Source organism: Manacus vitellinus, unplaced genomic scaffold (assembly GCF_001715985.3).
Source record: "Manacus vitellinus isolate BGI_N305 unplaced genomic scaffold, ASM171598v3 scaffold_48_pilon, whole genome shotgun sequence".
NCBI classification, from domain to species: Eukaryota; Metazoa; Chordata; class Aves; order Passeriformes; family Pipridae; genus Manacus; species Manacus vitellinus.
Window position 1 is genome coordinate 2,974,847 of NW_021940593.1, and position 25,436 is coordinate 3,000,282.

Genomic DNA, 25,436 nt, shown 5'->3' on the forward strand with positions numbered 1-25,436 from the left:
CTGCCCAGGTTGGTAGTGGAGCCACCATCCCTGGAAGTGTTCAAGGAATGACTGGACATGGCACTCAGTGCTCTGGTCTGGGTAACAAGGTGGAGATCAGTCAAAGGATGGACTCAGTCTTGGAGGTATTTTCCAACCTAAATGATTCTGTGATTCTGTACTTAGGCACATTGCACAAAGCACATGAACAGAGCAGCCCCTACCCCTGCACCTCAGTGCTCCCTCCCACAGAGAAGAAATGCCTGAAGGCAGGGATGGCAACAGGAATCACACCCCAAAAATGAAAGCACTGGAAGACCCTCTTCTTACCTTGTGGGTATCAGCAGAAATGCTGGTCACACCCTCTACACGGAAGTCAAAGGGATGCTTTAGAGGGAACCCTGCCTTGTCCATGAAAGCAATGAGAAATCCACCCAGGCAGGCATCCACATGGAAGGGGATTTTGTACTTCACTGCCAGCTGTGTGTGAACAAGAGACCAGGGAAGAAAATGAGGTGGCTGGGGCACCCAAACTCCAGTCACCAAGATATACTTGCCATTTCACAAATAAATGTTCACTGGAGCCTTTGGGAGCATCATGCCATTCTCAAGCCTATCTCAAGAGGACAGGAGATCTGGAAGGGCTGGCTACCTCTGGGACACCTTTTCCTGCCTTCTACACAGAGGAAAAACAAGGCATTTTGGTAGTTTGTTGTGTCTGCCAAAGGGATATGGCAACACGGTCTGAAAGGAGTATCCTCGATGCAGGATAAGGGCGTGAGCCAAATGAACAGAAGGTCAGAGGCCCTGGCTGGTTCCACACAAAATAAATAACTGGAGCACAGAGAGGGAAGAAATCAAGAGCTGTGTCTGAAAAATAAAATCTCAGCCCTTTGACTCCTAACTCCCTCCACACAATTTCTCAGACTTCCATGCCGATTTTGACACAACCATCAGGCCCTAAAACAAAGCCTTTTCACCAGGTGGACTACTTAGCTGTTCTTTTGTTTCAGGTATCAAGGAATACCAGGAATATCACTCCCAAATTGCATCCTACACACTCTGCTGTTGGTCAACACCTCATTTGAGGACAGTACTACCCTTCAACCAGTGTGCTTCTCCCACCAAATTCACTGGTTGGCATCCTGGAAGCCCCCTCTGCTCTTCTTGTGCTGCTTTATTCCTACAACACACAGAAGTCCCTGGAGGGAGGGGTATCCTACCTCTGCCACCTCTTCAATAGGGTCCATAATTCCATGTGGGAACTGGGGAGCAGAACAGACCAGCATGGCTGTGTTCTTCGAGATAGCTCTCCTCATTGCCTGAAGATTTAAAGAGAGAAGATGCTCACATTCCATTTACCAAGTGCCACCCTGCCAAAAAAGACAAAAAGTGAAAACATGCAGAGTCTGGTCCCAAAAACCAACACACAAAAAGCAGACAGAGAGCAAAGCAACGAGCCACAAGCACCAGCAGGCATTAACTCATCCACCTACAAATCCTGGAACATTTTTGTTCACCCCCATATGAAATCTGGAGCTATTTCTGAAATACGTAAATTACTTGATCCTGAATTAATCAAACAAGGCAAAGGGATGGTTTACATCCAGTTATTTTAACTTAAAGTCTCATGTGCAGTGACAGGCACTTCCCTCATGCCCTTTTTCCTTGTTTCCAGAAAGCATTCATCCCTCTTGCTACCTGGATTGGTAGATTTCTTGCTGGTTGCTGTACAGTGCTAATTATTCACAGAAAGAGCAACGTGCTGCCTAAAGCAATACCTGGACATCCACTTCCATAGCCTTGGTCAATGGGATTTGAATCAGCTTCATCCCAAAGTAATGTGCTGCCTTGTCAAATGCTGCGTGGGCACTCACCGGGACCAACCTGGAAAAGTAACAGAGTGTGTGTGTGTCAACCCAGGCAACACCTGGTCTGGACTAACATGATGGACACTCCATCTTGAACAACCCTCTGCATGGCCTTCTGTCAACCAGGAACTAGAATTCCCAAGAAATCTACTTTCCTGTCATATCAAACATTACTGTACCATCTCCATCTTCCCCCGGCCACCCTCCCCGAGAGGAGATGATACAAAAAGGAAGGAGCAACATAAATATACCAAATGAATGTAACATTTGTGTCTCCCATCTCAAATGGCAGAGGCTGTTTGAACAGCTTTAATTAACCTTGTTTTCTAAGGCCTCATATCATTATCAGGGCCTTAAACGTCAGAGAGGGAAGAAAAGAACCACAGGAATTCAGCAGAAGATGAATACCAGTGTTTAATTTCTTTTTACATTTTCCCCTCATCAGCAATTAACCAGAGAAATAGTTTTGCTGCACCATCTAGAAAAGAAGCAGTACATTAGAGACAGCAAATCCTCTATTAGCAGTGTAATGATTAGCACAATTCCTCATTTGAGCTCCAACCAGTCCGAGCATTTTAAGGCTAAACCCTCTTTGATCTGAATAAATCAAAACCCTCAAATACTTCAAAGGGCCTGACAATCTCTGCTCAAGAGAGGCCCAAAGCTGGTATGGACAGGTTGTCTAGAGCAGCAGACAGGTATTGTCAAAATACATCTGCTCATCACAACCCCCCCAGCAACATTTGTGCCCCCCAGGCTGCTTAAAGTGCCCTTTGAGCCATTTTTGAACCACTCCTTTCCACCCAGGGTTCTCTCCTCCAGACAGAGATGGACAAGGAGGAGGTGGTAATGAGCTATGAAATGAAGGATCATTGAGGTCCATCAGCCACCTCAACTCAAGAGGAACAGTAAATCCCACAAGCCCCCAAAGCCAAGAGCTGTGGAGGTACCACTCACATTTCTGGCTGTTTGATGCCTCTCTCGTACGCCAGGTCTCGGTAGGCCTTGCAGGCCATCAGGATGCTCTCAGTCCCCCCAGATGTCATCTGTCAGGAAGGAAAGAAGCAAACAAGTTAAAACAACTGCTTAACATGCATGCTGCAGAAGGGAAAAGCAAAAACATAGGGATTCAGCCACAGGACAACTCGGGGTTTCAAGGCAGCAGAAGCCACTGAACAGCACGAGGCAGCTTTCTGACATTCAGCTTGAAAATGCACATTTAAATGTTGAATTCTCCATTTAAATGGGGTGGGGGAAAGGGAAAACAAAATAAAGTATTCAACTCCAAAGTCTAACAAGAGTTAGACCTCCCCAACAGGAGGGGACCACACTGTATAGTCACTAGCTGGCAAACACACTCCACCTCACAAAACTGCAAGTACGTACTTAAGCTCTTGATTACCTGGGGATTGTTTATCAGGGTTACAGATTAATTATGCCACGTACACGGAAACAACAAAGCTGACTCTGTGTTAAGTCAACTGCAGTCCAGCACGGTTTATTAGGTCTGGAGCAGTGCCACACTGAGACACAGAGTCAAGCTCAGGGCTCAGAGCTGGCACTGCTCCTGAGCTACAAAACCTTCCCATAACCTGGAGAACTGCAGGACACAGAGCTCTCTCCCACCTTCTCTCTGCAGAACCCAGCCTAGGCCTCCTCAACACCAGGGCTTCTAAGCCCTCAAGGACCCACCAGGAGGAATTTCTCTCTTCCTCTCCCCAGCAAGCCCCTCAGTATCCACACAACCCACCAGCTGTGCTGTCCCAGCCCTCTTTACCCTGACCAGAGGAGAACAAAGGGGGTTTGCATCAGGAGTTAGAAGAGGGGAAGGTATACCCAGGTTTATTGCTGCAGACTGGAACTCAAGAGCTGCTGCAAATACATAAATTAAACTCTTTACAAGAAGCGATTCCTCAAGTGGGAGGACTGTCTCTTCTTGGCCAGGCTTTATGACTCCTGACACGCAGGGGACACTGGGCACAAACCTTCCACAGTAAAATTTTAACCTGGAAAAACATGAGGTTGGTTTCTCCAGCAGCCAGCAGGACTCCCTTACTGGGGAACCATAACCTGAGGCAAGGGGGTACCTGGGAGAGTTACACAGAAGTGCAGGCGAAAGAGGAATCAAAAGCTGCTTATCGGGCATATGGGGGACTAGTTTTGATCCTCAGATCTGCTGAACCAACTGCAACTTCCCCTTTTAACCTCTTCCTCCCAGAAATAAACATTAAAAGGATGCAATCACATTTTTATGTCTTATGACACCTCTAAGTTTGGGGTTTCCTTGGGTTTTTTCCCAGCTGACATAGCTGAAAACCCCCAAAATAAAAAGAGGTGTGACTGTGTGACAGTGACTAAACATTAAGTACAGAGACAAGGAACAAAGTTCATGGGCACAAAAACCAGCCTGCCACATTTGTTCCTAAGAGGACCCAAGCCAGCAGCAGCTGCTGGCACAGGCAAGTGTGGAAGTGAATGTCACACTACAGACAACTTCTGCTTTTTTTTGGTAGTTTAAAAGCAACAGCTGTCACAGATAAAACCTAACAGAGCCTCACACTGGATAAAGACATCAGTGCATTAATTGTGAAGCAAATGGATGGTAGCAGGAACACAATGTCTTAAGTTTTTTATGGGCTGTGTCACTCACTTCTCAACTCTCCTTATGAAAAGATCTGTCAAGCTGTCAGCTATTACCACTGGGGAAAAAAGCCCAGCTGGTATAACAGGGACTGCCTTCCTTCCTACTGGGTGGGAGAAGAGGAATTACTGCGTACTTGTAACACTCCTTGCAACACAGATATTGCAATGATTGTGAAAACTTTGCCAGGAAGGACTTTGGGATCTTGGGATTCATGTTACTGAACCCCAGGCACTCCACGCTATCAGGCCTGCTCCTTGCTGGGCAAGCATTCCCTACTCTCATCTAGATAATCTGTTCTTGAAAAAAAACAGCCTTATTCTCATATTTCAGTCTTTCCACCAAAACACCACCATCTTGCCTCTATACATAAACAAACCTTTCCTCAAAGCCTGGCTTATCACCTGCATGGAAAGGCTGAGCCATACTCAGTTTCTGGTAGGTCAGTCAACAGTTGTCAGCAGTCACGTGCAGGATAAGGAACAACATCCAGGATGGATCCTAACCCCCGGGGCAGCAGGACTGGCATGCAGACAACCACACAGAAAGCTTGTTCAAGCAGCTGAAAATCCACCCAAAAGGCTAAATTTCAGCCAGCTCAGCTTCCTGAACTGGCCCACAGCCAGCACATCACAAGTCTCCGCCAGAGAGAAGTCCCAGAGCAGCTCGACCTGGAGGCAGCACCTTTAGCCAAGTACAGCTACAACAGCCAAGTCCTTCTGGTCCCCACAGATTGTACCTGTGGATGGAGCCTGCTCTTTTGTAAGGAGACTTTGGCAGCTCAGCTACCCGCAGCAAACCCGTTCTGTGTAGCCAGAGCCCGAATCGCTGTCACGGGATCGTGCTTCCCCAGCCCCGGGGCAGCCGGCACCCCGCCAGCACGCAGTGATTCAGCACCACCCAGGGCTCGCACACATCCCTCTCCCTCCTCCAAAGGGAAGTCCACAGGCTCGAGCCGTGCCATGGGAAAAAGGGGCTGGAGACAGGCATTGTTTTAAGTGCCTTTCCAACCCTGTGCTATCTTCAAGAGCCAGGCAAAGTGTGAGGGAAAAGGCGAGTAAACAGACTTTTTGTGTTCCTGAGTTATTTATTGTTTTCTAAATGGGAGGGGAGAGGAGAGAGCACAGGGAATAAATATCCCTCCTGCTTTCTCAACCAGGTATATCGCATCTGTTGCTCCCTCCCTCCAAATCCCACTGCTCTGGACCCTCGACATTACAAACAGCAGTAAGAGGTACAGCCCCTATTCAAGGATTTCCCTGGTGTGTCACTGTTAAGCTGTCAGACATTAAAAGAACCACTTTGGTTCGTGGGCTCTCAAGTTTTGTTTGCATTTTCACCTTAAGAAATGCCTCCATTCGGGCCCTGGAGACAAAGCTGACGAAAAAAAATTCATTGAGCTGAATTACCCCATGAATAAAAAAGCACACTATAATTTATTTCTAAGGTAGCAGTAGAATAAAAAAATACACCCCGACCCACTGCATGGTCATAATGTTGTGGCAGCCTCCCATAAAACCCCTGTAAACCTGCAGGTTGTAAATTCCACTAGTTGTGTCTTGTCTCAAGGTGACCTGCTCATCACTCCAGATAAAATCTGACGGATCTGCACAGTTTAAGCCTCCCCTCAAGACACATCACTTACATTTCACTGTTCAAGTCCTACTTCAAATGTGCAGCCAGCAACAGGACAAAGTTTGGAAGCCCTGGAGTTTGGGGAGAAGAGATAAAATGGGTTTCTACAGGAGGTTTAGGTTTGTGTCTGCTGATTTCGTCTCCCACTTCTGCCCTCAGCTGTTGAAAAAGTGGAATTCACAGAGAGACTGACATCAAAGACGCACATGTACACCTGCAAACACAGTTTCTCCCTACACTTCAAAGCTGCCCTTTCCTTTTAAAGGTCAAAAAACTGCTTAGAACACACAAATCATTGAAGCTTGCATAAAAGAGGTGATTTCTCCCCAAATTACAGGTGAAACCCACAGAGCCAGCACTGCAAAACAAAGCACCTTGTGAACACGAACACATGCACACAGCAGACAGGAATGAATCCCCCAGTTCCTCCTCTCAGTGCTGAGCTTAATTAGTCCTTCCAAACCATTGCAAGAATGTGATTAGAATCTCCCAGGTGCCAAAACTCCCCAACTGCTGTCTCTTTGCTCTTGCCTAACACAATTAAAAGTAAGAACAATAGTAGTAATTAGTGAGAAATAGGAAACATCCATCCACTGCTGAAAATGATTGCTTTTAAAACTGCTTAAAAACCTGGAACATCTCTCAGAGCAATTTAAGGCAAAGGCATGTCTGCATCCCCCACCACCAGGGCATTGTTAGAGGTTTTATGCCTATGTTTAAGAGGAAAAATTACAGCCCACGTGGCTCAGCTAAAGGCAACTCCTGTAAATAATGCAGCCTGCTCATCTAGTTTAACATTCAGAAACCTAAAAAAGATGGGTTTCATCTTAGCATTTATTAAACACACCAAAAACCTTCAGAGAGGGAGCAGGGGATTGCTCCCCAGAGATCCTGCTGAGGAAGGTGTCCACACAGAGATGTGTGAAAACCTCAGGAACAGCACAAATGTGGCACCGTGCTGCTCCTCCCAGACTGAAAAGCAGACTATCAGTCCCACAAAATGCTGGTTTGCAACATGCTGTGGAAATCAGAGCACAGAGTAAGTGAAACTGCCTCACTGAGAAGTCCAGACAGAAACTTTTGGCATTTTCCACGCAGTATAGCCACACACACTATCCAGAAACACCAGCAAGCTCCATTTGCCTTCAGGGACCACAACCAGGCACCAAAAAGTTGGCCAAGCAGTCCCTGCTGCTTAAATCCAGTGGCCAGGGGGCCTGGCACTATGACACACTGCTTCTCAGAGAAGGCAGTGGTGACATTCAGAGAAATTAATTTCCAACACCGCAAAAGTGGAACCAAGTAAACCAGAAGCCTTCTCAGCAGAACACACCAGCGGCCCCTCATGAACAGATCAATTTAAAGATAACTGAGAGCATTGCACCCTCCCTGGTTTAGCCTTAAAGCCTCTGTTTTACAGCCTCACCAGCTACTGAAGTGTAACTGTGGCAGTCTGAGCCACCAGCTACGGCAGGGCCTTCCTGAGAAACCATTGCATCAGTTGGAAAAAATGCTCTTTTTAAATGACTTTGTAACTGTCCAAGTCTCCAGAAGTTACTGTGAAATGTTAATTCAGCTTTGGAAAGAAGAAAATAAGAAGTCTTTGAGGCCAACTACTCAAAGAGCATGTGACCTCCATACACCTACCCACATCTCTCTGTCAATGATTAGCAACTCTGGATGCTGCCCAGTCAGGAAGGGACACGTGGGAGGAAGACAAAAAGTCCACTGGAGACACTTGTTTGGACATGATAATTACAGGGCTGCAATTAATCTTCTGTTTCCAGCCAATCAACTCTTCAGCCCTCCCCTTCACCCTGCAAATGGGACTGTTCATCCAGCTGGGATGTAACTCCACGGCAGGTTGTGTGTCTGCTTTGCTCCTTTGTTTGGTTTTATGGCACCATCCTCAGGAGGGAGGGGAGGACTGAGGGAAAAGCAGAAGGTCTCACACTGGCTGTGTCACAGTCTTCCTATTTTGGAGCAGTTTTTTACCTGTTCTGACCTCCTCTCCAGCACACGGGGCCGAGGTGACGCTTTTACAACACGTTTTACGAAACAAACCCCGAATGTCCTCCTTGCAGGCTTCAGCAAGCAAAGTTCTCCAAGCATCCATCAGCAGCACACAGCTATCTGCCTGTTTTATCAGTTGATGTCCCAACTGGTGATAAAAACCAGTTTCAACAGCTTGATCCCCAGCCTCCTCCCCACTCTAGGGATAATCTCACCCCCGTTCTCAGCGCTGCAAGCCAGGAGGGAGTTGAGGTGAGGTTAAACATTTCTTATGAAAGCAAAGAGGCACATTCCTTCTGTACACTTGAAGGTGGCACAAGGAATACAGTCCTGAGAAGACAAGTCAGGTCACAGGGTGTCACTTCCTCCTATCAAAGGCAATCACATCTTATACTCCCACACAGTGCACTGCTGAGTTTCAGCTTCAATGCAGCTGGAGTCTGATCCCAACTACACCTACTATAATGCTATTCCAGTACTTAACTCCTCAGCACAACCAAGCCTCCAAGTGACAGATAAAGCCCATTCAAGCCCATTCAAGGCCATCTCCTAAGCTCTTGTGTCAACACTGCCTTCCCAAGTGACCAGCCACTGCCAGCCTTCTCCCCTCCCCAGTACATTTTACACCAAGTACCTCTGCCAAGTCTCTGGAAAACCTCATCTGGATTCTTCTCACAGACTCAACTAACTCTTCTCAAATACTGTCTGCCAGCTGCACCTAACCACCATGCCAGGAGATAAGACCTCACTGTCCCACACACCATGTAAACAGGGAGAGAACCTGCCCTCAGGAATTCGGGATCCTCACCAAAAGGAGAGAGAGGAGAGGAAGAAGACATGATTTATTTTTATAACAATATTTCACCATGCAACTTCTTATCTTTTGCTCTTTGACCAACACTGAAAGAATCAGTTTAAGAACACCCATTTGGACTCCTGCTAGGAATTTTATCGAGGCTGTAAAACTGGTTTCCGCTGTAGTGCACTGGAAGGCCACACAAGCCTGGAAACACAGCTTTCCAGCTGGACAGCTGACAATACATGCCATGCCTGCTTGTTGGTGACCAGCCAGCCAGCTGGCCTTGCCCTCAATCCCAGCAATCTGCCAGGCTACAGATTTCCAGTCCAGAGACTAAAACTGAGGGGAGCTACTCAAAGTAACACTGCTCTGTTCACCATCCCCCACGGACCACCAGCCAGGCTGCATTACACCACTTCTCTTTTCCAACTGCCATCGAGCCTGTGTCATTTAAAAGTGGAGAAAAAAAAGCTGAACTAAATAGTCTTGTCTAGAAAACTATTTCCCTGAGTTAAATTGTCTCTCATAAAGCTTCACCAAGAAGAGGAATAAAGCAACCATCCTCCATCACACAGATACGTCGGCATGGAATATCCCAGAGTGAGTTCGACCTCAGCCTCATCTGCAGAGCACAAGGTGCCTTTGCACTTATCAGAGTTAAAAATATCCAAAATGTCCAGGAAGTTAAGACAGGCTACTTACAGCACCACAAGACTTGGGGCCCCCGTTGAAGAGTGTACAGGCAATCCTCACTACTTCCGCTTCCATCTTCCTCAGGCCAGGGAATATATCTGGATGGAGAGGGTTGCTCCAGGCAAACTCTTCATACACCTTCAGGAAACAAAGACAGAAAGTCAGCCTTGCAGATGGAGCACTGGATTATCAATGCAGCTTTGAGAACTCCCCATGTGCACTGTATAAGTAAATTAGCTGCATTTAACCATAAGAACACTGCGGATCTCCTTGGACTTAACTGCTCCTGCAAGTAAATGCCACAAGCTGATGAGTAAAAAAAAAATTTTTAAAAAACCAACATGTTTTTCTAGGGCATTTTGACCTTTGGATTGATTCTATAACATATCAATAGCTCTTGCTGTAAAGACAATTTTTAAAAAAGAACAACATGCACCCTGAGATCGCTTTACACAAAACAGGCCAAAAAACTTCCTTTGCAGAACTAGTTTTCAAGTTTACTATTAAGGGGGAATTCTGAAGCACAAAAAAAAAAAGGCACACATGGCCACCCACACCACAACAAAAGTGGATGTGGAAACCAGTATTTCATGCTTTTCTGCAACTGTGGACTCACAGGATATAAGGCTGGAACAGACCAGTTCCAATCTCCTGCAGTCCAGATCAAAAGCAACTGCAGGGATGTTAAAAGAAATACAGCAGAATAATCAGCACAAACAGAGGGAATGTTTCCACAACACTCTGAGGCCCCTCCAGAAAGGCTGCTCTGAGCTTTATGTTTCCCTTGAAGTGGCAAAGAAAATGTCAACAGGAGGAAGAAAACAGCAATAGAAACCACCAAACAGAGCTCATTACACTTGTTACAAAAGCTGTTCCCAGGAGTAAAACTTCCTTTCCTAGCAAAAGAACTCTGGTAGGAAATGTACTAGTAAACAGACCTTTAGGCTGTCCAGGTTATTCTCCAGCCTCCTCAAAGGGAGAAGTTCCTGAGCAGGTAAACAGACCTAACAAAGACACCACTGAAACATGCCAGTGCTCCATTGTTTAAGATTTGGACCACTCAGCCAAGTCAAAAAAAAAAAAAAAAGCAACACTTTACAAACTTCTCTTTTACTTAAATCAAGAAGGATTTAGTTTTGCTCAGTGAAAGTTGTTCCAGTACCAGTTTCCAGTTCACTTGAAAGCAGCTCCTTACCTTCTCACTCAAAACATCTCACCTGACTGGCCCAGTTATCTCTACGAGGTGTTTTTGCAGGGACAGTTATGGGGCCAGATTTATGCTGCTCAAATGCTTTGCTACTAATTCCTCCTACATCTACTCCAGGCTGTTTACAAACTTGGGCAGCCTTAAGTTTTTCATCTTCCTTATTTCTTTTGAGGTGCTGGAACAGCATTAAGGGGTTTCTGGTCACCCTGAAGGTGCAGAGGGTATCTGCAAAGTTGGACTGCTTGCACTTTACCTTCACTAGCAGCTGGGTGAGCTTCTCTTCACCACTGTACACAGTCCCAGAGACCTTCCCATCCTGCCAGCGTACGTCTCCTGAAAGAGAAGGAAGAGCACACTGCTCACAAACCCAGCCGTTCTCAGGGAGTGTGGAAAAGTGCATGGAAAAGTTCCACCCTTGGTTCTACAGATGAGGACTCAGCTTTTGAGATTTCCCTGGGTTTTGTGCCCCAGAGGCAGCTGTGTGTCGGGCTGAGCCCCTGGCATTGTGTGAACTTGGCAAACAGCAAGTAAACAATGACTGAAGAGTCAGCACATAACACATAGCAAGCAAGCAGTTATACTAATATGTAATCCACTTAATCCCCATCAGTCTCCCCAAACTGCTGTTCAACCAACTGAACACTAAATTGGCAAAACTGAAGCCACTTTCAAAGAGCACCCACCACCACTGTAAGCTGAGAAGAGATGGAAAGGCCAAGTTTATACTGCTAAAACCTACAGCACACCAGGCACCTCAATCAAATGTCACCTCAACCAGTATTTCCAGGCAACTTCCAAAGGAGAGCGTGTGGGGGGCGAAGGGGGAGACCTCAGGAAAAGAAAAAAGAACCCAGTGAAGGAAGGAAACAATAATTTAAGGGAAAACACAGACAGAAGCAGCACTAGCAATACACATCAGCAGAAAAGAAGGAAGTTGTTACAGGATACTCTGCTGTGAATCTGCTTCTGAACCTGGAGTAGATGCACTGTTGTAACAGAAAATTCAAGGCATTTCTCAAATTTGGGATAGGAGCAGTGCAGTCACCCAGATCTGCTCATTAGGAGTAAGAGTTCCACAAATCAGGGTGGAGATATTTACAGGAGAGAGGCAACTCAAATCAAGTGTCAAACACTGCTTATGTGGGCTCAAGCCAGCAGAACAACAGCATGACTTTTCCTTCCTTAAAAGGCTTTTTCAAGGTGCAGACCATTATGGTCACTTCAATTAAGAGAGACAGTCTCGGAAATTCCCTAAAAATCCTACTTGGAAGTTGCTTTTTTTGATTATGAGTATTTCCTGGGGCTTCACAGAAAACACATTTCTGGTAAAACAACAAGGCAACTGCTCAGAAATGCAAACCAAAATGCATTCAGATACCTCCCTCCCTATTTCTATTCTCCTCAGCTCTCCCACCTCTCCATCAGTCTAGAATTCTTGGAGAAGGAATGGAATTTCAGTGTGAATACCCAAATACAGCATTAAAAGTCATAAACACAGACCTTAGTCACTTCCAGAAGGTAAACAGAAAAACCTGCAAGTAAAGAGCATCAGGGATGAATTATTTAAGGGGAAGCCATGTGCAGGAGTCACTGGAATTCGTTGAAGAGAGCAAGTGTAATATCAGGTGTCTGACAGACCCACTTCTGCTGCAGCACAGACTCACCTTTGGAGCTGTACTCTTTCATCTTCTCCAGCACTTGGGGCTGGCTCATGCCTTGTTCTGGCAGTGCTTTGATATAATCCTTTTCATCTTTCAGGAAGGATAAACTGGACGTGACATCATTCAAGGCTTCATCAATCTTCTTTTGAATCTGAAGAGAAAGGAAAAACCTATGAAACAGTGGCACTGGCCATATTATAAATACTTGAGTGTGTGCAGGACAGAACCTACTGGTTACATCAGTGGTGCTGAGTAGAACAGGAATTGCCTCAGCTCTGTGATCAAAGAGCCACAGCCTCCTTCCTGCCAACCTCTCCCTCTGAAAACAAGCTGCCTGGAACAGCAAACTGCCATACACCAGGCTCTAAACCTGTGGGAATGGTGGCTGGCACAGCCCAGAACTGTGCCCATTAAGCATTGCAGAGTGGCACTTGAGCCCCTGCTCAGCTGCTCGACACCACCACTGCAACATCCAGACACAGGACATTCTCTGCTGGGTATGGAAGAGCAGTAGGAGCTTTGAGACCCTCCCTTAATGCTTGAGAAAACTGTATTGTTATCCACCAAACCTCTCTAAGTCACAGTTTTTAATCTGCAGAAGCCTTCAGATGCGTTCTGGTCTGTACCTTGCCTCCTCTGCCACCACACACACAGTTTAGAAACTCATGAAAACAGAGACACAACAAAGAAATCTCCACTACAGGTACAGTTCAGAGATTTCTTTCTTCTCACTCACACCTTACACCCAAGAAACTCAAGACTTTTTCTCACAGAACATTCCAAAGTAAAGATTCTTCTTCCAGGCAACACAGGTGTTGGGATAGTGACTTTTGGACATTGGAATGCCTCAAAGTCAGGGCCTCACAGTAAGGGACTGACAGGTTATCAGCTATCAACCTACCAAAGAGCAAGGACAGCACACAGATAGGGCACAGCAGGAGTCCTCTGGCACAGGAGAGCAGTGTCAGCCCCAAGGAGGGAAAGCCTGGACACAACAGGAATTGTACAAGGTGTCTTTTTCTAAGAGGTAGGCAAAAAATACAAGCAGAAGAGAACTCATCTGATCAAGGGCTACTCAGGTGAGAAGGTGAAAGTTGGGGTACTTTACATAACAAAGAGGGGATGCTACTCCCTTCCAGAGGGCTGGGGGAGAATTGGAGAACTCCTTCTGTGTCTACAGCAAAAGGAAAAAGAGTTCCTCTGCCCTACTCTCTTGATAAAATTATCTGTAACAGATCTGACCCCTCAGTCAATGTGCAAATATGCCAACACATTAAGCAGAAAGCAGTGCCATCAAGTGTGATACCATCATTTACCAGGTAAAACAAACCCAGCTGGGCATTTCTTCATCACTAAGTTGTTAACGTGCTAAAACATGCTGACATTTGTGCTTGCAAGTTTCCCTGCAAGAAAAGAATCTCCCAAACCACAGCTCATGTCATTTTAATGATTACACAAAGTTCTGATAGCCTTGTGCTACAATGCTAATTACTGCTAATAGTTATCTGAACCCTAAACTAATCACGGCCAGTTCCCTGATTAAAATAAATATCCTTCCAAGTTGCACAACATAGCTATCTCACACTTCACATTGTTTCAGAAGAGCAACTCAAGTTCAATCCTGTCCTCCTTCTCCCAGACTTAAAATTATTTTCTTGAAATCTAACAATGAGGAAACGTTACTGGAAAATTCTGTTACCATACTGATTCTTGGTTAAAACAAATAAAAAAAAAATAAAAGAAGGTGGCACCTCCATTTTATGAGGGTGATATTATGACAAAAAGAATAGGTAGAAATTAAATCTGTCATTCAACCAGGTGGCAGCAGAAGACATCCCAGATGTATATCCTTGGATCATTATGATCACACTGACATGAAAAAGATGCACAGAACTGTATATTCTCCAAGAGAGCTGAAACAGGGACCTGGGATAATACCAGAAGTAGTTGTTCCAATACTTACTATGGCTCCAACAAGTGGCATTTTTCTCAGCAGTTTAAAGAACTGTTTTTTAGTTCGGGATGTCAAACCTGAAAGAGAAAAGTTAGAAATGAACCTGTAATGAGTCAAGAAAAAAAAAGGGACTCTGAGCACAGTACTTCTTACAGAGACCATGATCCAGGTTCAGCATCACTGATCCAAGCTAAAATAATTCAGTGACCAAGGGGATAGATGAGCAAATGGAAGAACAAGGCTCAGGAGTGGACCATGCTATGGAAACGTCTGGACTGCAGAACAGGAATCCATAATTTGACTTTCTTACAAAGCAGTTCACACCCACCTGTGGAATTTTACAGGAAAGAGAGGGATTTCAGGGTCTGCTAGAGGAAAAGTCTCCAGCAAAAAGGGAAAGTACTTTTTGAAATTATCTTCTGCCTCTTCAAACCAGAATAGTACTAGAAAACAAAAACACTTAAGATGTGAAACAGGCTCCCAGACCAAAGGAGGAAACAGTGACATCTGTGACCATGTCAGCTGTGGCACAACACAGATTTGCCCCATGTGTGTCCACCAGAGATAGGAAACATGATGCAATGGGAGGTGACTCAGGGAAAGGGGATGGACAGAGGGAAAAGCAGAAATTGCACCACATGAACGAGAGAAGCCATTGATGACAAGCACTGGAAAACTCCTAGGGTAGCTCTATAGGCAGGAATGAAATCAGGATGACACAGATGCTTTATAGCCACCAAAAACATCTGCCAAGTCCTGCAGGCATTTCACTTGCACGCCCACAGGACACTTACACCAAGAAATAACTCAACAAAAGATGAAAAAAATCGACCCTTTCAAGACTTGGCAATTTTATTTACATTTTCCCCTCCCACTTCATATATATATTTCACTTCATATGCACAATTTGAAAGGCTACCTAAGGACACTAATTGGAACACTCTGTAGCAAATACTCAATGCTCTGACAACGTTTCTGCTGCACATCTCACTGTGCACAATTTCATTATCAATTTTCTCAGTGAGTAAAGACTTCAAACTCCTGAAATATTCAGACAACCTTTTAAGTCAATACTTTAAAAAAATACACTGTGCAACAGTACAAATACTAGCCAAGAAAATAACATAACCCTGTCCTGAGCAAAAGCTTCACACCAATTTGTTCCTTACAGACATTCCCACTGTTGAAAGACAAAGGCCTGCTTGAGAAACAGAGACACAGAGGTTGACATCAAGTTACAAACTTGGCTGTTTTTAACAAGCTGCCACTGGAGTGTATCCCTAAGGCCTGTGGGAAATGAAAAGCACTGTGTTCTCTGAGGGCAAGGTAGTGATCTCTGGCCATAACACAGCCAGGGGAAACTGCAAGTTCACCAGAAGAGATCCCACTGTCAACATCAGAAATCACTCAAAACAGGAAGAGGGTCCGGAAATTAAATAAAATTTAAAAAGAAACAAAACAAACAAGCAAAAAAAACCCCAAACAAAATTCACACCACCACAGGCAATTATCTTGAACATCTTGAAGATGAAACACGCCTCCAACGCCAAATCAAAACCACATCTCCTCCCCCAGCAGGAAGGGAAGCAACCAAGGGTTATCCAGACACTTTGCAGCAGTGACTCAGCTCACAGGAACCCGGCTCTGGGATAAACCTCCCCAGGGTTTGAGCAACAAGAGTGTTGCGACAAGTAAATGGTCCAGCCAAAAGAAAAACAGAGACAAGGGAAAGGGAAGGAGACAGAGGCACATTCCAGGCTGGGCTGCTGCACCCTCTGAAGGAATGGAGGTGTTACATTGATCAGACAGGTCTTCACCTTAATTTGGAAGAGGGGTTTGTAAATATTAGTTGACAGCAGAGAGTCTGTTTTAATAAGCGTTTGTCCTTGTTTCACCCCCTTTCCCTTCTACTACCTGGGAACAACTCTGATGCCCCTCCCTTCCCTCTAAACAAAGGAAAATCCCTCATTTTCAAATACTCACTCTCAGGCTGGAAGAGGAAGCCATGCAGCCACACACTCAGAAGGGTAGAAGAAAAGGTCAAGCCAATGAGCTGCCAGGGTTCAAGTCCAGCACATCGGGCATTCACAAAGCCCGTTGCTTTCTCCCAGTACATCTGGAGGACTTCCTTGTAGGGAATAACAGCATCCTGTGCAAAGGAAAACCACAATGACATTGGGAAAAGGTTAAATGCACACAAGTCAAAAAGTCTACTGCTGATTAAAAAGGTGCTTTCCAGCATGCAGACCCAATGCTCTCCTTAATTCCTGCAAGCAGGAGATAAGTTTTCAGCCACCTCCAGTTAAGAGTCACTGATAAAAATACACACCTTGAGAGACTTCAAATATTGAGAGAGAAGTGCCAAGAGCAGATGAGTAAAATATGGTTCTCTGCACAGTCCCAAGAACCACCAGATCTCACCATGGCCCAAGAGAAGTAACTATGTTAATATTTATTGCCAAGGAATTATCAGGTGCTGAGTGAAGGTACCACCAAAACAGGTCTATTAAGTACCTAGGGCTGGATTTTTAAGGAAGATGCAAACACTCAGCAATTCCTTAAGTTTAGAGTCTAATTAGTACGTTGCACACCAAGGCAGGACGGAAGGGAGAAACACTCTTCCACCAAAATAAACCCCAGAAAAGAGTGATGCAACAACAATTCCATCCTCAAAACAGGAATTACCATCAGGATTAAACCCAAGTGCATCATCAGTAGCTTCAAACCAGATGCTCTTCAAGAGCATCAGAACAGGGTGAAGAAATTAGGTGTGCACAAGAGGAAAGGGATCTAAACAGCAGTCTTCCATCCAATTCCCTGGAAAAAGGCTTCTAGAGATAAGAAGAACCCACACTTTGTTTGGAGCTATGGCTAATAATGACAATTTTTGGGGGGGAGTGTTGCATGCTACAAATGAAAGTTTGTGCATTTTACTTCAGTTTTTAAAGCTTTATCAGCTGACCTCAGAGCCCTCTTGCAAATCCTTCTTCTCTTTTAACCAGCCTTGAAGCCTAGTTTTGCCCAGTTTTCCAGGGGAGATTTCCAGCACCACAAAGCTTCACTGTCCCAACAACAGGGAAAGTACATGGGACCTTTCAAAAGATTTGTTACTAAACTTTGGAAGGAACAGATCGATCCTTGATAGCTGTGCTGTTGGACTGTGGGTGGGATTAGAGCCATTTGCAAAGGTGAATATAAATAATCCACTAAATTAAAAACTGCTAAAACTTTCCTTCTCAGGACCTTTTTCAGATCTCACTTCTGGATCAAGCCAACAACAGAAGCAGCATTTAATTGGGGTTTTTTTAGGGGGCAACTGTGTCATTCCAAAACAACTGGAGAGGCTACTAACAGCCTAAAAGGAGCCACGTTTTTCCAAATAATCAAAGGAGAAAGGCAGGATTCCTTACCAAAAAACAACACTAATTAATACTCACTACTTTGGAAAAGCAACAAAAGGCAAATAACGTGACAGAGTTTAAAAGAATTTAGGCAACCCAACCATAAACTCCAGCAAAACAACAGCATTTCCCATCACAAAGGAATAATTTCACCCAGGTCTTAGCACGGGCTGATGGGACACAGGCAGAATTAGGCAAAACCAGGCAGCACTCAGCTGTGAGGAGGCAAATTAGCACCTATTCACTTGGCAAAGGGCAATTTAAAAACACACCAGGCACTTCAGCCTCCGAAACAAGGCAGCCACACCAACCACTGCAATTAGGCAACGTCCCAGCTAATGCCCAGTCCTCCAATCCGCTCACCACAAAGCTGATTTAACCCCAGAATTTAAGGGAAGAGCCACCTTTTCCAGCTAACTTAGGCTGTACTTAAGTTTCAGCGAGTTTGCAACAATCTTCTCTGGCAAATCCCTGGAAAGCCAGCAACAATGACTTTGGTTCACTGCCTGGGAGCTAGATGCCAGGATATCATTCAGTTTTGGAACTGCACTTAAAGGATGGAAATGGAGCCACTAATTTACTAGTGTCTCAAGAGCTGTGCTCAGCTGATGGCAAGAAAATGCTGTGGCATCAAATATAAAGTGGGCTGTGCTGGTTTTTTTTCCTGAATATGGAGGACACTGTGAGCTATAAGCCCTCAAATCAAAATGGAACATGATTTTCGAGACAAAAGTCACTTCAGTCAATGGCCACGTTAAAGAAATAAATCTGGCACGAGATTGATGTGGCTCTTGGAGAAAGTTCTGGGCAGAAGATCCCAGCTGACAGCATATTTTGTTGTCAAATCACACAATCCCCACTGAAACCCCTGAGCACTGATATATGGTAGATCAATGGTACTTCCAAGTTTCTGAACAAATAAGAGAAGAATTGAATTATGTTAATTCCAAGCCACTGAAGAGTTTCTTTCTCTTTCTTGCTTTAAAAAAAATAATCTGAAATCAATCCCTAAATAATGCAGTTTGACCAGGTAATTTTCTCTGTTTTTCTCAATTTCCTTCTTCAGTCATTTCATACTTACAAGAGTTTGAAGGACGAGATTGATCAATTTAGGAGGATATTAAAAACAGGGATTAAAAAACCCAGTGAAAATTGGCATGGAAGGCAAGTTAGCAATGAAATACAACTCCCCAGATCCCCAGCTAACTATGAACTCAGTTTTTTTCCCAGTGCTTCTTTGCCCCAAAGTACCAGCAAGGTACAAGAGACCTCTACTTTCTCAATTATTAACTTAATCCTGGAGAAACCAGAAGGTTGCACTCAAATGTTTTTACTATATCCAGGAACATGCTGGGTTAAAGAGGCTTATAAAAAAGAGGGAGAGACTTTTCACACAGGCAGAGTGACAGGACAAGGGGGAATGGCTTCCCACTGCCAGAGGGCAGGGATAGATGGGATATTGGGAAGGAATTCTTCCCTGTGAGGGTGGGGAGGTCCTGGCACAGGTTGCCCAGAGAAGCTGTGGCTGCCCCTGGATCCCTGGAAGTGTCCCAGGCCAGGTTGGACAGGGCTTGGAGCAACCTGGGCTAGTGGGAGGTGTCCCTGCCCGTGGCAAGGGGTGGGACTGGATGAGCTTTAAGGTCCCCACAACCCAACTCATTCTGGGATTCCATAGGATTGCAGTCCCAAAGTACTTCCTCATTCCAGAGGGAGGAGGCAGGGGGGATAAACAGCCTCTGTTTAGCCCAGCCACTGGAATCCCTTCCCCTGCAGCCTTGGAGGTGCTGCTCATAACAGAGTGAAAAACTACTACTGCTTCCTCAGCTGGCCTAAAGAAAACAAGCTGACCTGATTTTAAAGCTGCCTACAGGACAGCATTTAATGTAAGACAGTGACCTGCTTATTTGTGAAGGCATCAAAAAATATAAGTTTCCCTTTCCATTATAGGAGAGTAGATAAGCTGGTTTTATTTCCACAAGAGAACCTTCCCCGCTCAAAAGCTTCACAAGACACAGGATTATTTCAGAAGCAGTTTAAAAACCCAACTTATGAGCACACTAAAATGCTGGGGGGAAAAAAAACCTCCACTGGAGGATTTGTTTTTAATTCTGAGAGCAGCAGGACAGAGCCAGGTATCAGATAAAATACTAACTGCTATCATTAGGACTTGCAGTGTTCATTTGTACTGATATTAATGCACTTAGCAACCCAAGCAGTTTACATATTGAATTTTTAGCTCCACAGATTAGGAATACATCCTCAGTACTTTATTTCTAAAAGCCATTAGCTTGCTGAGCTGGTTCCAGGGATAGCCCTTATGCCACTACAAAAGAGGACAAATTAACTGCAGTAATGCTCTTCTGTCCCAGATGACAGAAAAGAGAGGGAGGGGGGAAATGCCAAAGCTAATGAGAGCACATTTTGCAGTTTTGCCAGAACAGCATTTCCTTGGCTGCGAGCTTTAGGACTCGAATAAGCTTAGAAAAAAAAAAAAAAAGAAAGAGAGAGAGAAACAGAAAGGCAATAAACTGGAGGACCCCAGAGTTTTGTTACAAGTGCCTCCTGTTTCTGACACTGTAAAGTGGAAGTTTACCTGTGGCAAGAGCAGGAAGAAAGGTTTTATCAGCTCAATCTTCCTTTCACCAGAAGAGCATTTAATGTGGGCCACAGAATAAAAGTAGCTTTTAAAGGCAAGTTTATTTTATGCAATATCATGAGTCTCAGGCTGACTGTGCAAGTAGGAACTGCTAGTATCATAGAATGGCCTGGGTTGGAAGGGACCTTAAAGCCCATCTCATTCCACACCCTGCCATGGGCAGGGACACCTTCCACTAGCCCAGGTTGCTCCAAGCCCCATTCAAACCTGGCCTTGGGACACTTCCAGGGATGGGGCAGCTACAGCTTCTCTGGGCAACCTGTGCCAGGGCCTCCCCACCCTCACAGGGAAGAATTTCTTCCCAATATCCAACCTAAACCTACTGTCTGTCAGTTTACAGCACATTCTCAGCTTTCACCCGAATCCACAGAGATTCCCAAGCCAGGGACACTCTGAACACCTCCCCATGCCGAACCTTAATGTTTGTGTTTGCCATCTGTCTTCCCTCACATCACCAGAGCCAAGGAAGAAGGTGACATGTCACACTACTCAGTACATAGTAAATCAAGGCCAAGAGAGATGGCTCAGAGACAGCACCAGCCAGGTCAACCCTGAGGATGGGAACACATGGAATACTGGCACTGCCACTGTAATTAAAGCCTCTGCTCCAATACAACAAGTTTTTCCAAGGAGAAGCTTCCTGACTGGAAACAAACTGCACAGAGCCAGCAACCACACAGCAGCTTCGCTTATTTATTCTGCTTCTAAGTAGAAGGAAGAGCCCAATTAGCCCTGCCCGAGCTGACACCTTGCTGCCTGCACGTGCTCTGGCCACAAAAGGCACGTCAGGCTGGTGTAACTACACGGTGTAACTACACGGTGTAAGTGGCCTGGCCGCAGGGAGGGACTGGACTCACAGCCACCAGCCTGGCAGCTTCCTACAGGAGAGCCAGGGAATGGGATTGAGCAACCCCAGCCTCGGAGGGTGCTGCGTGTGCCTGCAGTGTTTTGATTCGCACCCCGGTAATGGCTCTGCTCCTCCCTCCCCGACACCCCCAGCGTGACAAATATCTTTACACAAGCACCAGGCAGAGAATATTTGTTAGTCAGCTCCTAATTACAGCTCGAGGTTTGGACCACGTGCTGCCTCCCCCCCCCCCCCACCGTCACCAAAGGATGTGGGCACACGGAGCGACACAGGATGCAGGACCTCTAAGGGATCAAAAATCATGAACTTTCAGTTGTATGGGCTGAACTAAGCGAAAGAAAAACATAGTCAGGACACGCTAATGTCTTACCTCAGCTCCCCAGTCCCACCAGTTTTGTCTGTGTTGCATTTATTTCCACCACTGCCATACTGAAACTTCTTCCAGAACAACAGCAATTTTGGGTGGTTTTTTTTTGCCATGTACAGTGTCAGCAAAATGAAGGTATGTATATACTATCCCACCAGCCCTGAGATTTCAAGAGGAGTGGCTAAACAATGGCTAATTATAGTTTCAGCACATAAACAAACAAGGCAGCAGCTCAGAGTAAGAGCGGCAGCATTCCAGCTTCCACTGCAAAGAAGGAATGTAAAACTATCAAAACAAGATGGAGCAAGGCTGATTCGAGGCTCAAAAAATGGACAGTTCTACAGTAATCCAAAGGACTCCAAAATCAGTACCAGTTCAAATTTCATTTAACACAAAAGATGCACAAGGTGGTGTTGTGTGTGTTCTTTGCTCACTACAACAAATCAATTTATATAAGTTCCTGCAAACATCTGGGCACGCTGGAGGCAGAACAGACCTCACAAGAGACAAGGATTCACACAGTCATAAACCCAGCGTGGATCTCTGTGGGCCACCAGGTCCAAGAACGTGCAAGGAAACGTCCTCTCACTGCACCCGTGATAATTAGGATAAAAGAAGAGCCTGGTTCCCTGCGTGCTGGGACTCGTCTGGACATATTTCATCCCTCCACTTGGCATCCTCTCAGCTGTGGATCACTTCTGGAGAATAAAAAAGGGTGTTTATTGGAAACATTTTGCGAGTAGCCCAGTGCCACACAGGGGCACACGCAGCATTAAAGGATAAAGCCTTGGTGGGAGCTGTCTGGAAGCAGAGCATGGCATGGCAATTGTTCTGGAGACGGGCATCCACGAACAAAGGCAGCACCAAGCCCTGGCACAGCTTCCCAGCAGGGTTATGCAAGCCTCTGACAAAGCCCCCAGTATCAGCACAAACTGAATGCTGCTATTATACGTTAAGGGCCCTGCTCTTGGGCAAGTCTGTCCACAGGGCAAGATCCTCAAAAATTATCTCATCAGCACCAACACGCAGAACCTTTTGACCCCGTGATACCTCATCCCATGCCCTTCCTCACGTGGCACAGGTGGATCTCCATGAGAGAGGCAAAGGAAACGCTCAGAACACAAAGGATTCCAAGCGGCTTTTACCTGTGAATTTCTAGGAAACACAAATCTTCCCTGAGAAACAATAACTGTACCACAATAACGACAGCAAAGAGACGAGCACACCTGCTACTGGATCAAGTGACAGAATCTTAAATCTCAGTCCACACCACGCTCTAAGGACAGGACTAAGGCATACTTCAAAGCCCCTCTCAGTACACCAACCAGTACAGGCCATAGCCATTGGCCAGCACATAAACATTTCAGTACTAAACACCCCAGGAGGAAGGTTTGCTGCTATGTGAAAGGGAATGTCTTGGACTGCCTGGGATGCAAGGAATTGGAGCAATAGAATCGTAGAATCACAGACTGGTTTGGGTTGGAAGGGACCTTAAAGCTCATCCCATTCCACCCCCTGCCATGGGCAGGGACACCTTCCACTAGCCCAGGTTGTTCCAAGCCCTGTCCAACCTGGCCTTGGACACTTCCAGGGATGGGGCAGCCACGGCTTCTCTGGGCAACCTGTGCCAGGGCTTCCCCACCCTCACAGCCAAGAATTCTGTCCCAATATCCCATCTATCCCTGCTCTCTGTCAGTGGGAAGCCATTCCCACTTGTCCTGTCACTCCAGGCCCTTGGAAATAGTGTCCCTCGATCTTTCTTGTCAGCCCCTTCAGGTCCTGGAAGGCCACAATTAGGTCACCCTGAAGCTTCTCTTCTCCAGGGTGAACAATCTCAACTCTCCCAGCCTTTCCTCCCAGCAGAGCTGCTCCAGCCCTCTGATCATCTTGATGCCTCCTATGGACTGGCTCCAGTAGCTCCATGTCCTTGCTGGGCTGTTCCCCAGGACTGGAGCAGCTCTGCAGGGGGAGGTGTCTCACCTGAGGGGCAGAGGGGCAGAATCCCCCCCTGCCCTGCTGCCCCTGCTGTGGGATCAGCCCAGGGCAGTGGGGTTCTGGGTGCCAGCACACACAGCTGGGGCATGTCCAGCTCTCGCCCACCAGCACCCCCAAGTCCTTCTCAGCAGTTCTAGGTAAAAAACACATCATTCCATTTCCAAAAACACTGTGTGAACAGATCAGGCCTTCTGAGACAACCCCCAGTGCATGCCAGGGGTCTGTGGTGGGAGCAGCCGGTGCAGGAGGAGATCAGATGGAAGCTACACCTTTTTATTGCCAGAATTGTGTGCTTGGAAGAAGAAACGAGCAGCACCTCAAACTCCTTACACAGAAAGGGGCCCTACTGAATCCCTTTTACCACAGGAGTCACAGCCAGGCTGTGATCGCTGCCACGGCAGGCAAACCACACACAGTAAACGCTGTGATTGGGGTTATCTCCACACCACCAAACGGCGCTGGAGAAATCCAGGGCAGGGAGCAAGGCGTCAGCCACCTCAGCAGACCCTCCCCCCTGCTCAGGTCAGCAGTTCAGCTAGGAATTCTAAGGGGAGTAAGAGGGTGGGAAACTCCGAGAGGGCTGGAAGTGAGCAGCACATGGGAGAAGCAACATTTTTCTCCACCTAGGTAAGATTTCCAGTGCCTCGTGCTCTGTTTTGCTAAGGTTGTGGGAAGGATCGCAGAGTAAAACCCCAGTTTAGGAAAAATGTTATGTGTTAGTGTCTCTCCAGAGAAACACTCAGCCCCTGAGTACAAAGCCAACTTCCCTAGCTTTCCAGAAACCAGGAATCCCGTGCAATAGCTACTGTCCAATCTAATGAATAAAAGAGCAGACCCGAGCAGGTCTTCCAGGTGCAATAAGTAGCAGCTTTCCCTGCAAAGCCTTGGCACAGAGGGACTAAGGAGAGCAGCCTGACCACACAGCAGGGCTCCAGCAGCCCCAGGCCAGTCTGGACCACCCCGTGCACAAGATGCACAGCATTTACCCAGTTCCAAATTTTGAACACAAGCCGTGCTGTCCCAGGCACAGCTCCACGCCAGAGTGGGAAGAAGCAGCAGCACTTGAGTGTTTGGGAATTTGTTTCCCATGACCAAGCGGGAAAAAGTAGCAGGACGCAGATAATGCTGTTTCATCTATCACTCGGCAGCAGCTGTGATTTCAAAGTACCCTCCTGACGGATTAAAAAAACCAAACTAGTGCCCTTTCCAGGTCTGAGGAATTGGAAGGCACATGCCATGCCGCGGCGTGCCGGAGCCGGCTGTATTCCAAGCAACCGTGAAGTTTGCTTCTAGCTAAAAAAAAAAGATAGTCAATAAGCAGAGTCTCTAAAAAACAGGAGTCAGTAAGCAAACAGGGCCTCTAAAAAAATTATAATCAATAAGCAGACAGGATGCCTATCAGCCAGACAGGCATCTTCACCAAAATCTCAGAGGAAAACACGATTTCTACCCCAGCTGGGTGCAGCGAATACACAGAGACAGGCGAAAACGCCCTTCCTAACCCCCCCCGCCCTGAAACTAGATACCTGTGGGATATAAGGGAAGCAGTGCATGCACAAGAGGGACACATCCAGGTTTAGAGGAAGGGCACGGGCCTCGCCGAGGCCCGACCGGGACGCCCCCACGCCACCGCGCCGGACAAGGCCCCGGCCTCGCAGCCTCACAGGCCGCGCCGGGACACCCCTGTGTGTCTCTC

At 46.2% G+C, this 25,436-nt stretch overlaps 1 protein-coding gene across 1 annotated transcript in view; it reads right to left on the reverse strand.

Moving 5' to 3' along the window:
- The window catches only part of SGPL1 (sphingosine-1-phosphate lyase 1), a 31,555-nt gene extending 6,239 nt beyond the window's left edge, over positions 1 to 25,316 (reverse strand). Inside the window, exons 1-10 of the mRNA XM_029962629.1 lie at positions 25,267 to 25,316; positions 16,437 to 16,602; positions 14,463 to 14,530; positions 12,503 to 12,650; positions 11,092 to 11,171; positions 9,641 to 9,769; positions 2,808 to 2,896; positions 1,761 to 1,866; positions 1,203 to 1,301; positions 310 to 459 (exon numbers count right to left, since the gene is read on the reverse strand). Of these exons, the coding sequence (XP_029818489.1) occupies positions 310 to 459; positions 1,203 to 1,301; positions 1,761 to 1,866; positions 2,808 to 2,896; positions 9,641 to 9,769; positions 11,092 to 11,171; positions 12,503 to 12,650; positions 14,463 to 14,530; positions 16,437 to 16,602; positions 25,267 to 25,293 (1,062 nt within the window). The 5' untranslated portion in view covers positions 25,294 to 25,316. The remainder of the gene's footprint in view (positions 1 to 309; positions 460 to 1,202; positions 1,302 to 1,760; positions 1,867 to 2,807; positions 2,897 to 9,640; positions 9,770 to 11,091; positions 11,172 to 12,502; positions 12,651 to 14,462; positions 14,531 to 16,436; positions 16,603 to 25,266) is intronic.
- Between the last annotated feature and the right edge of the window lie 120 nt (positions 25,317 to 25,436).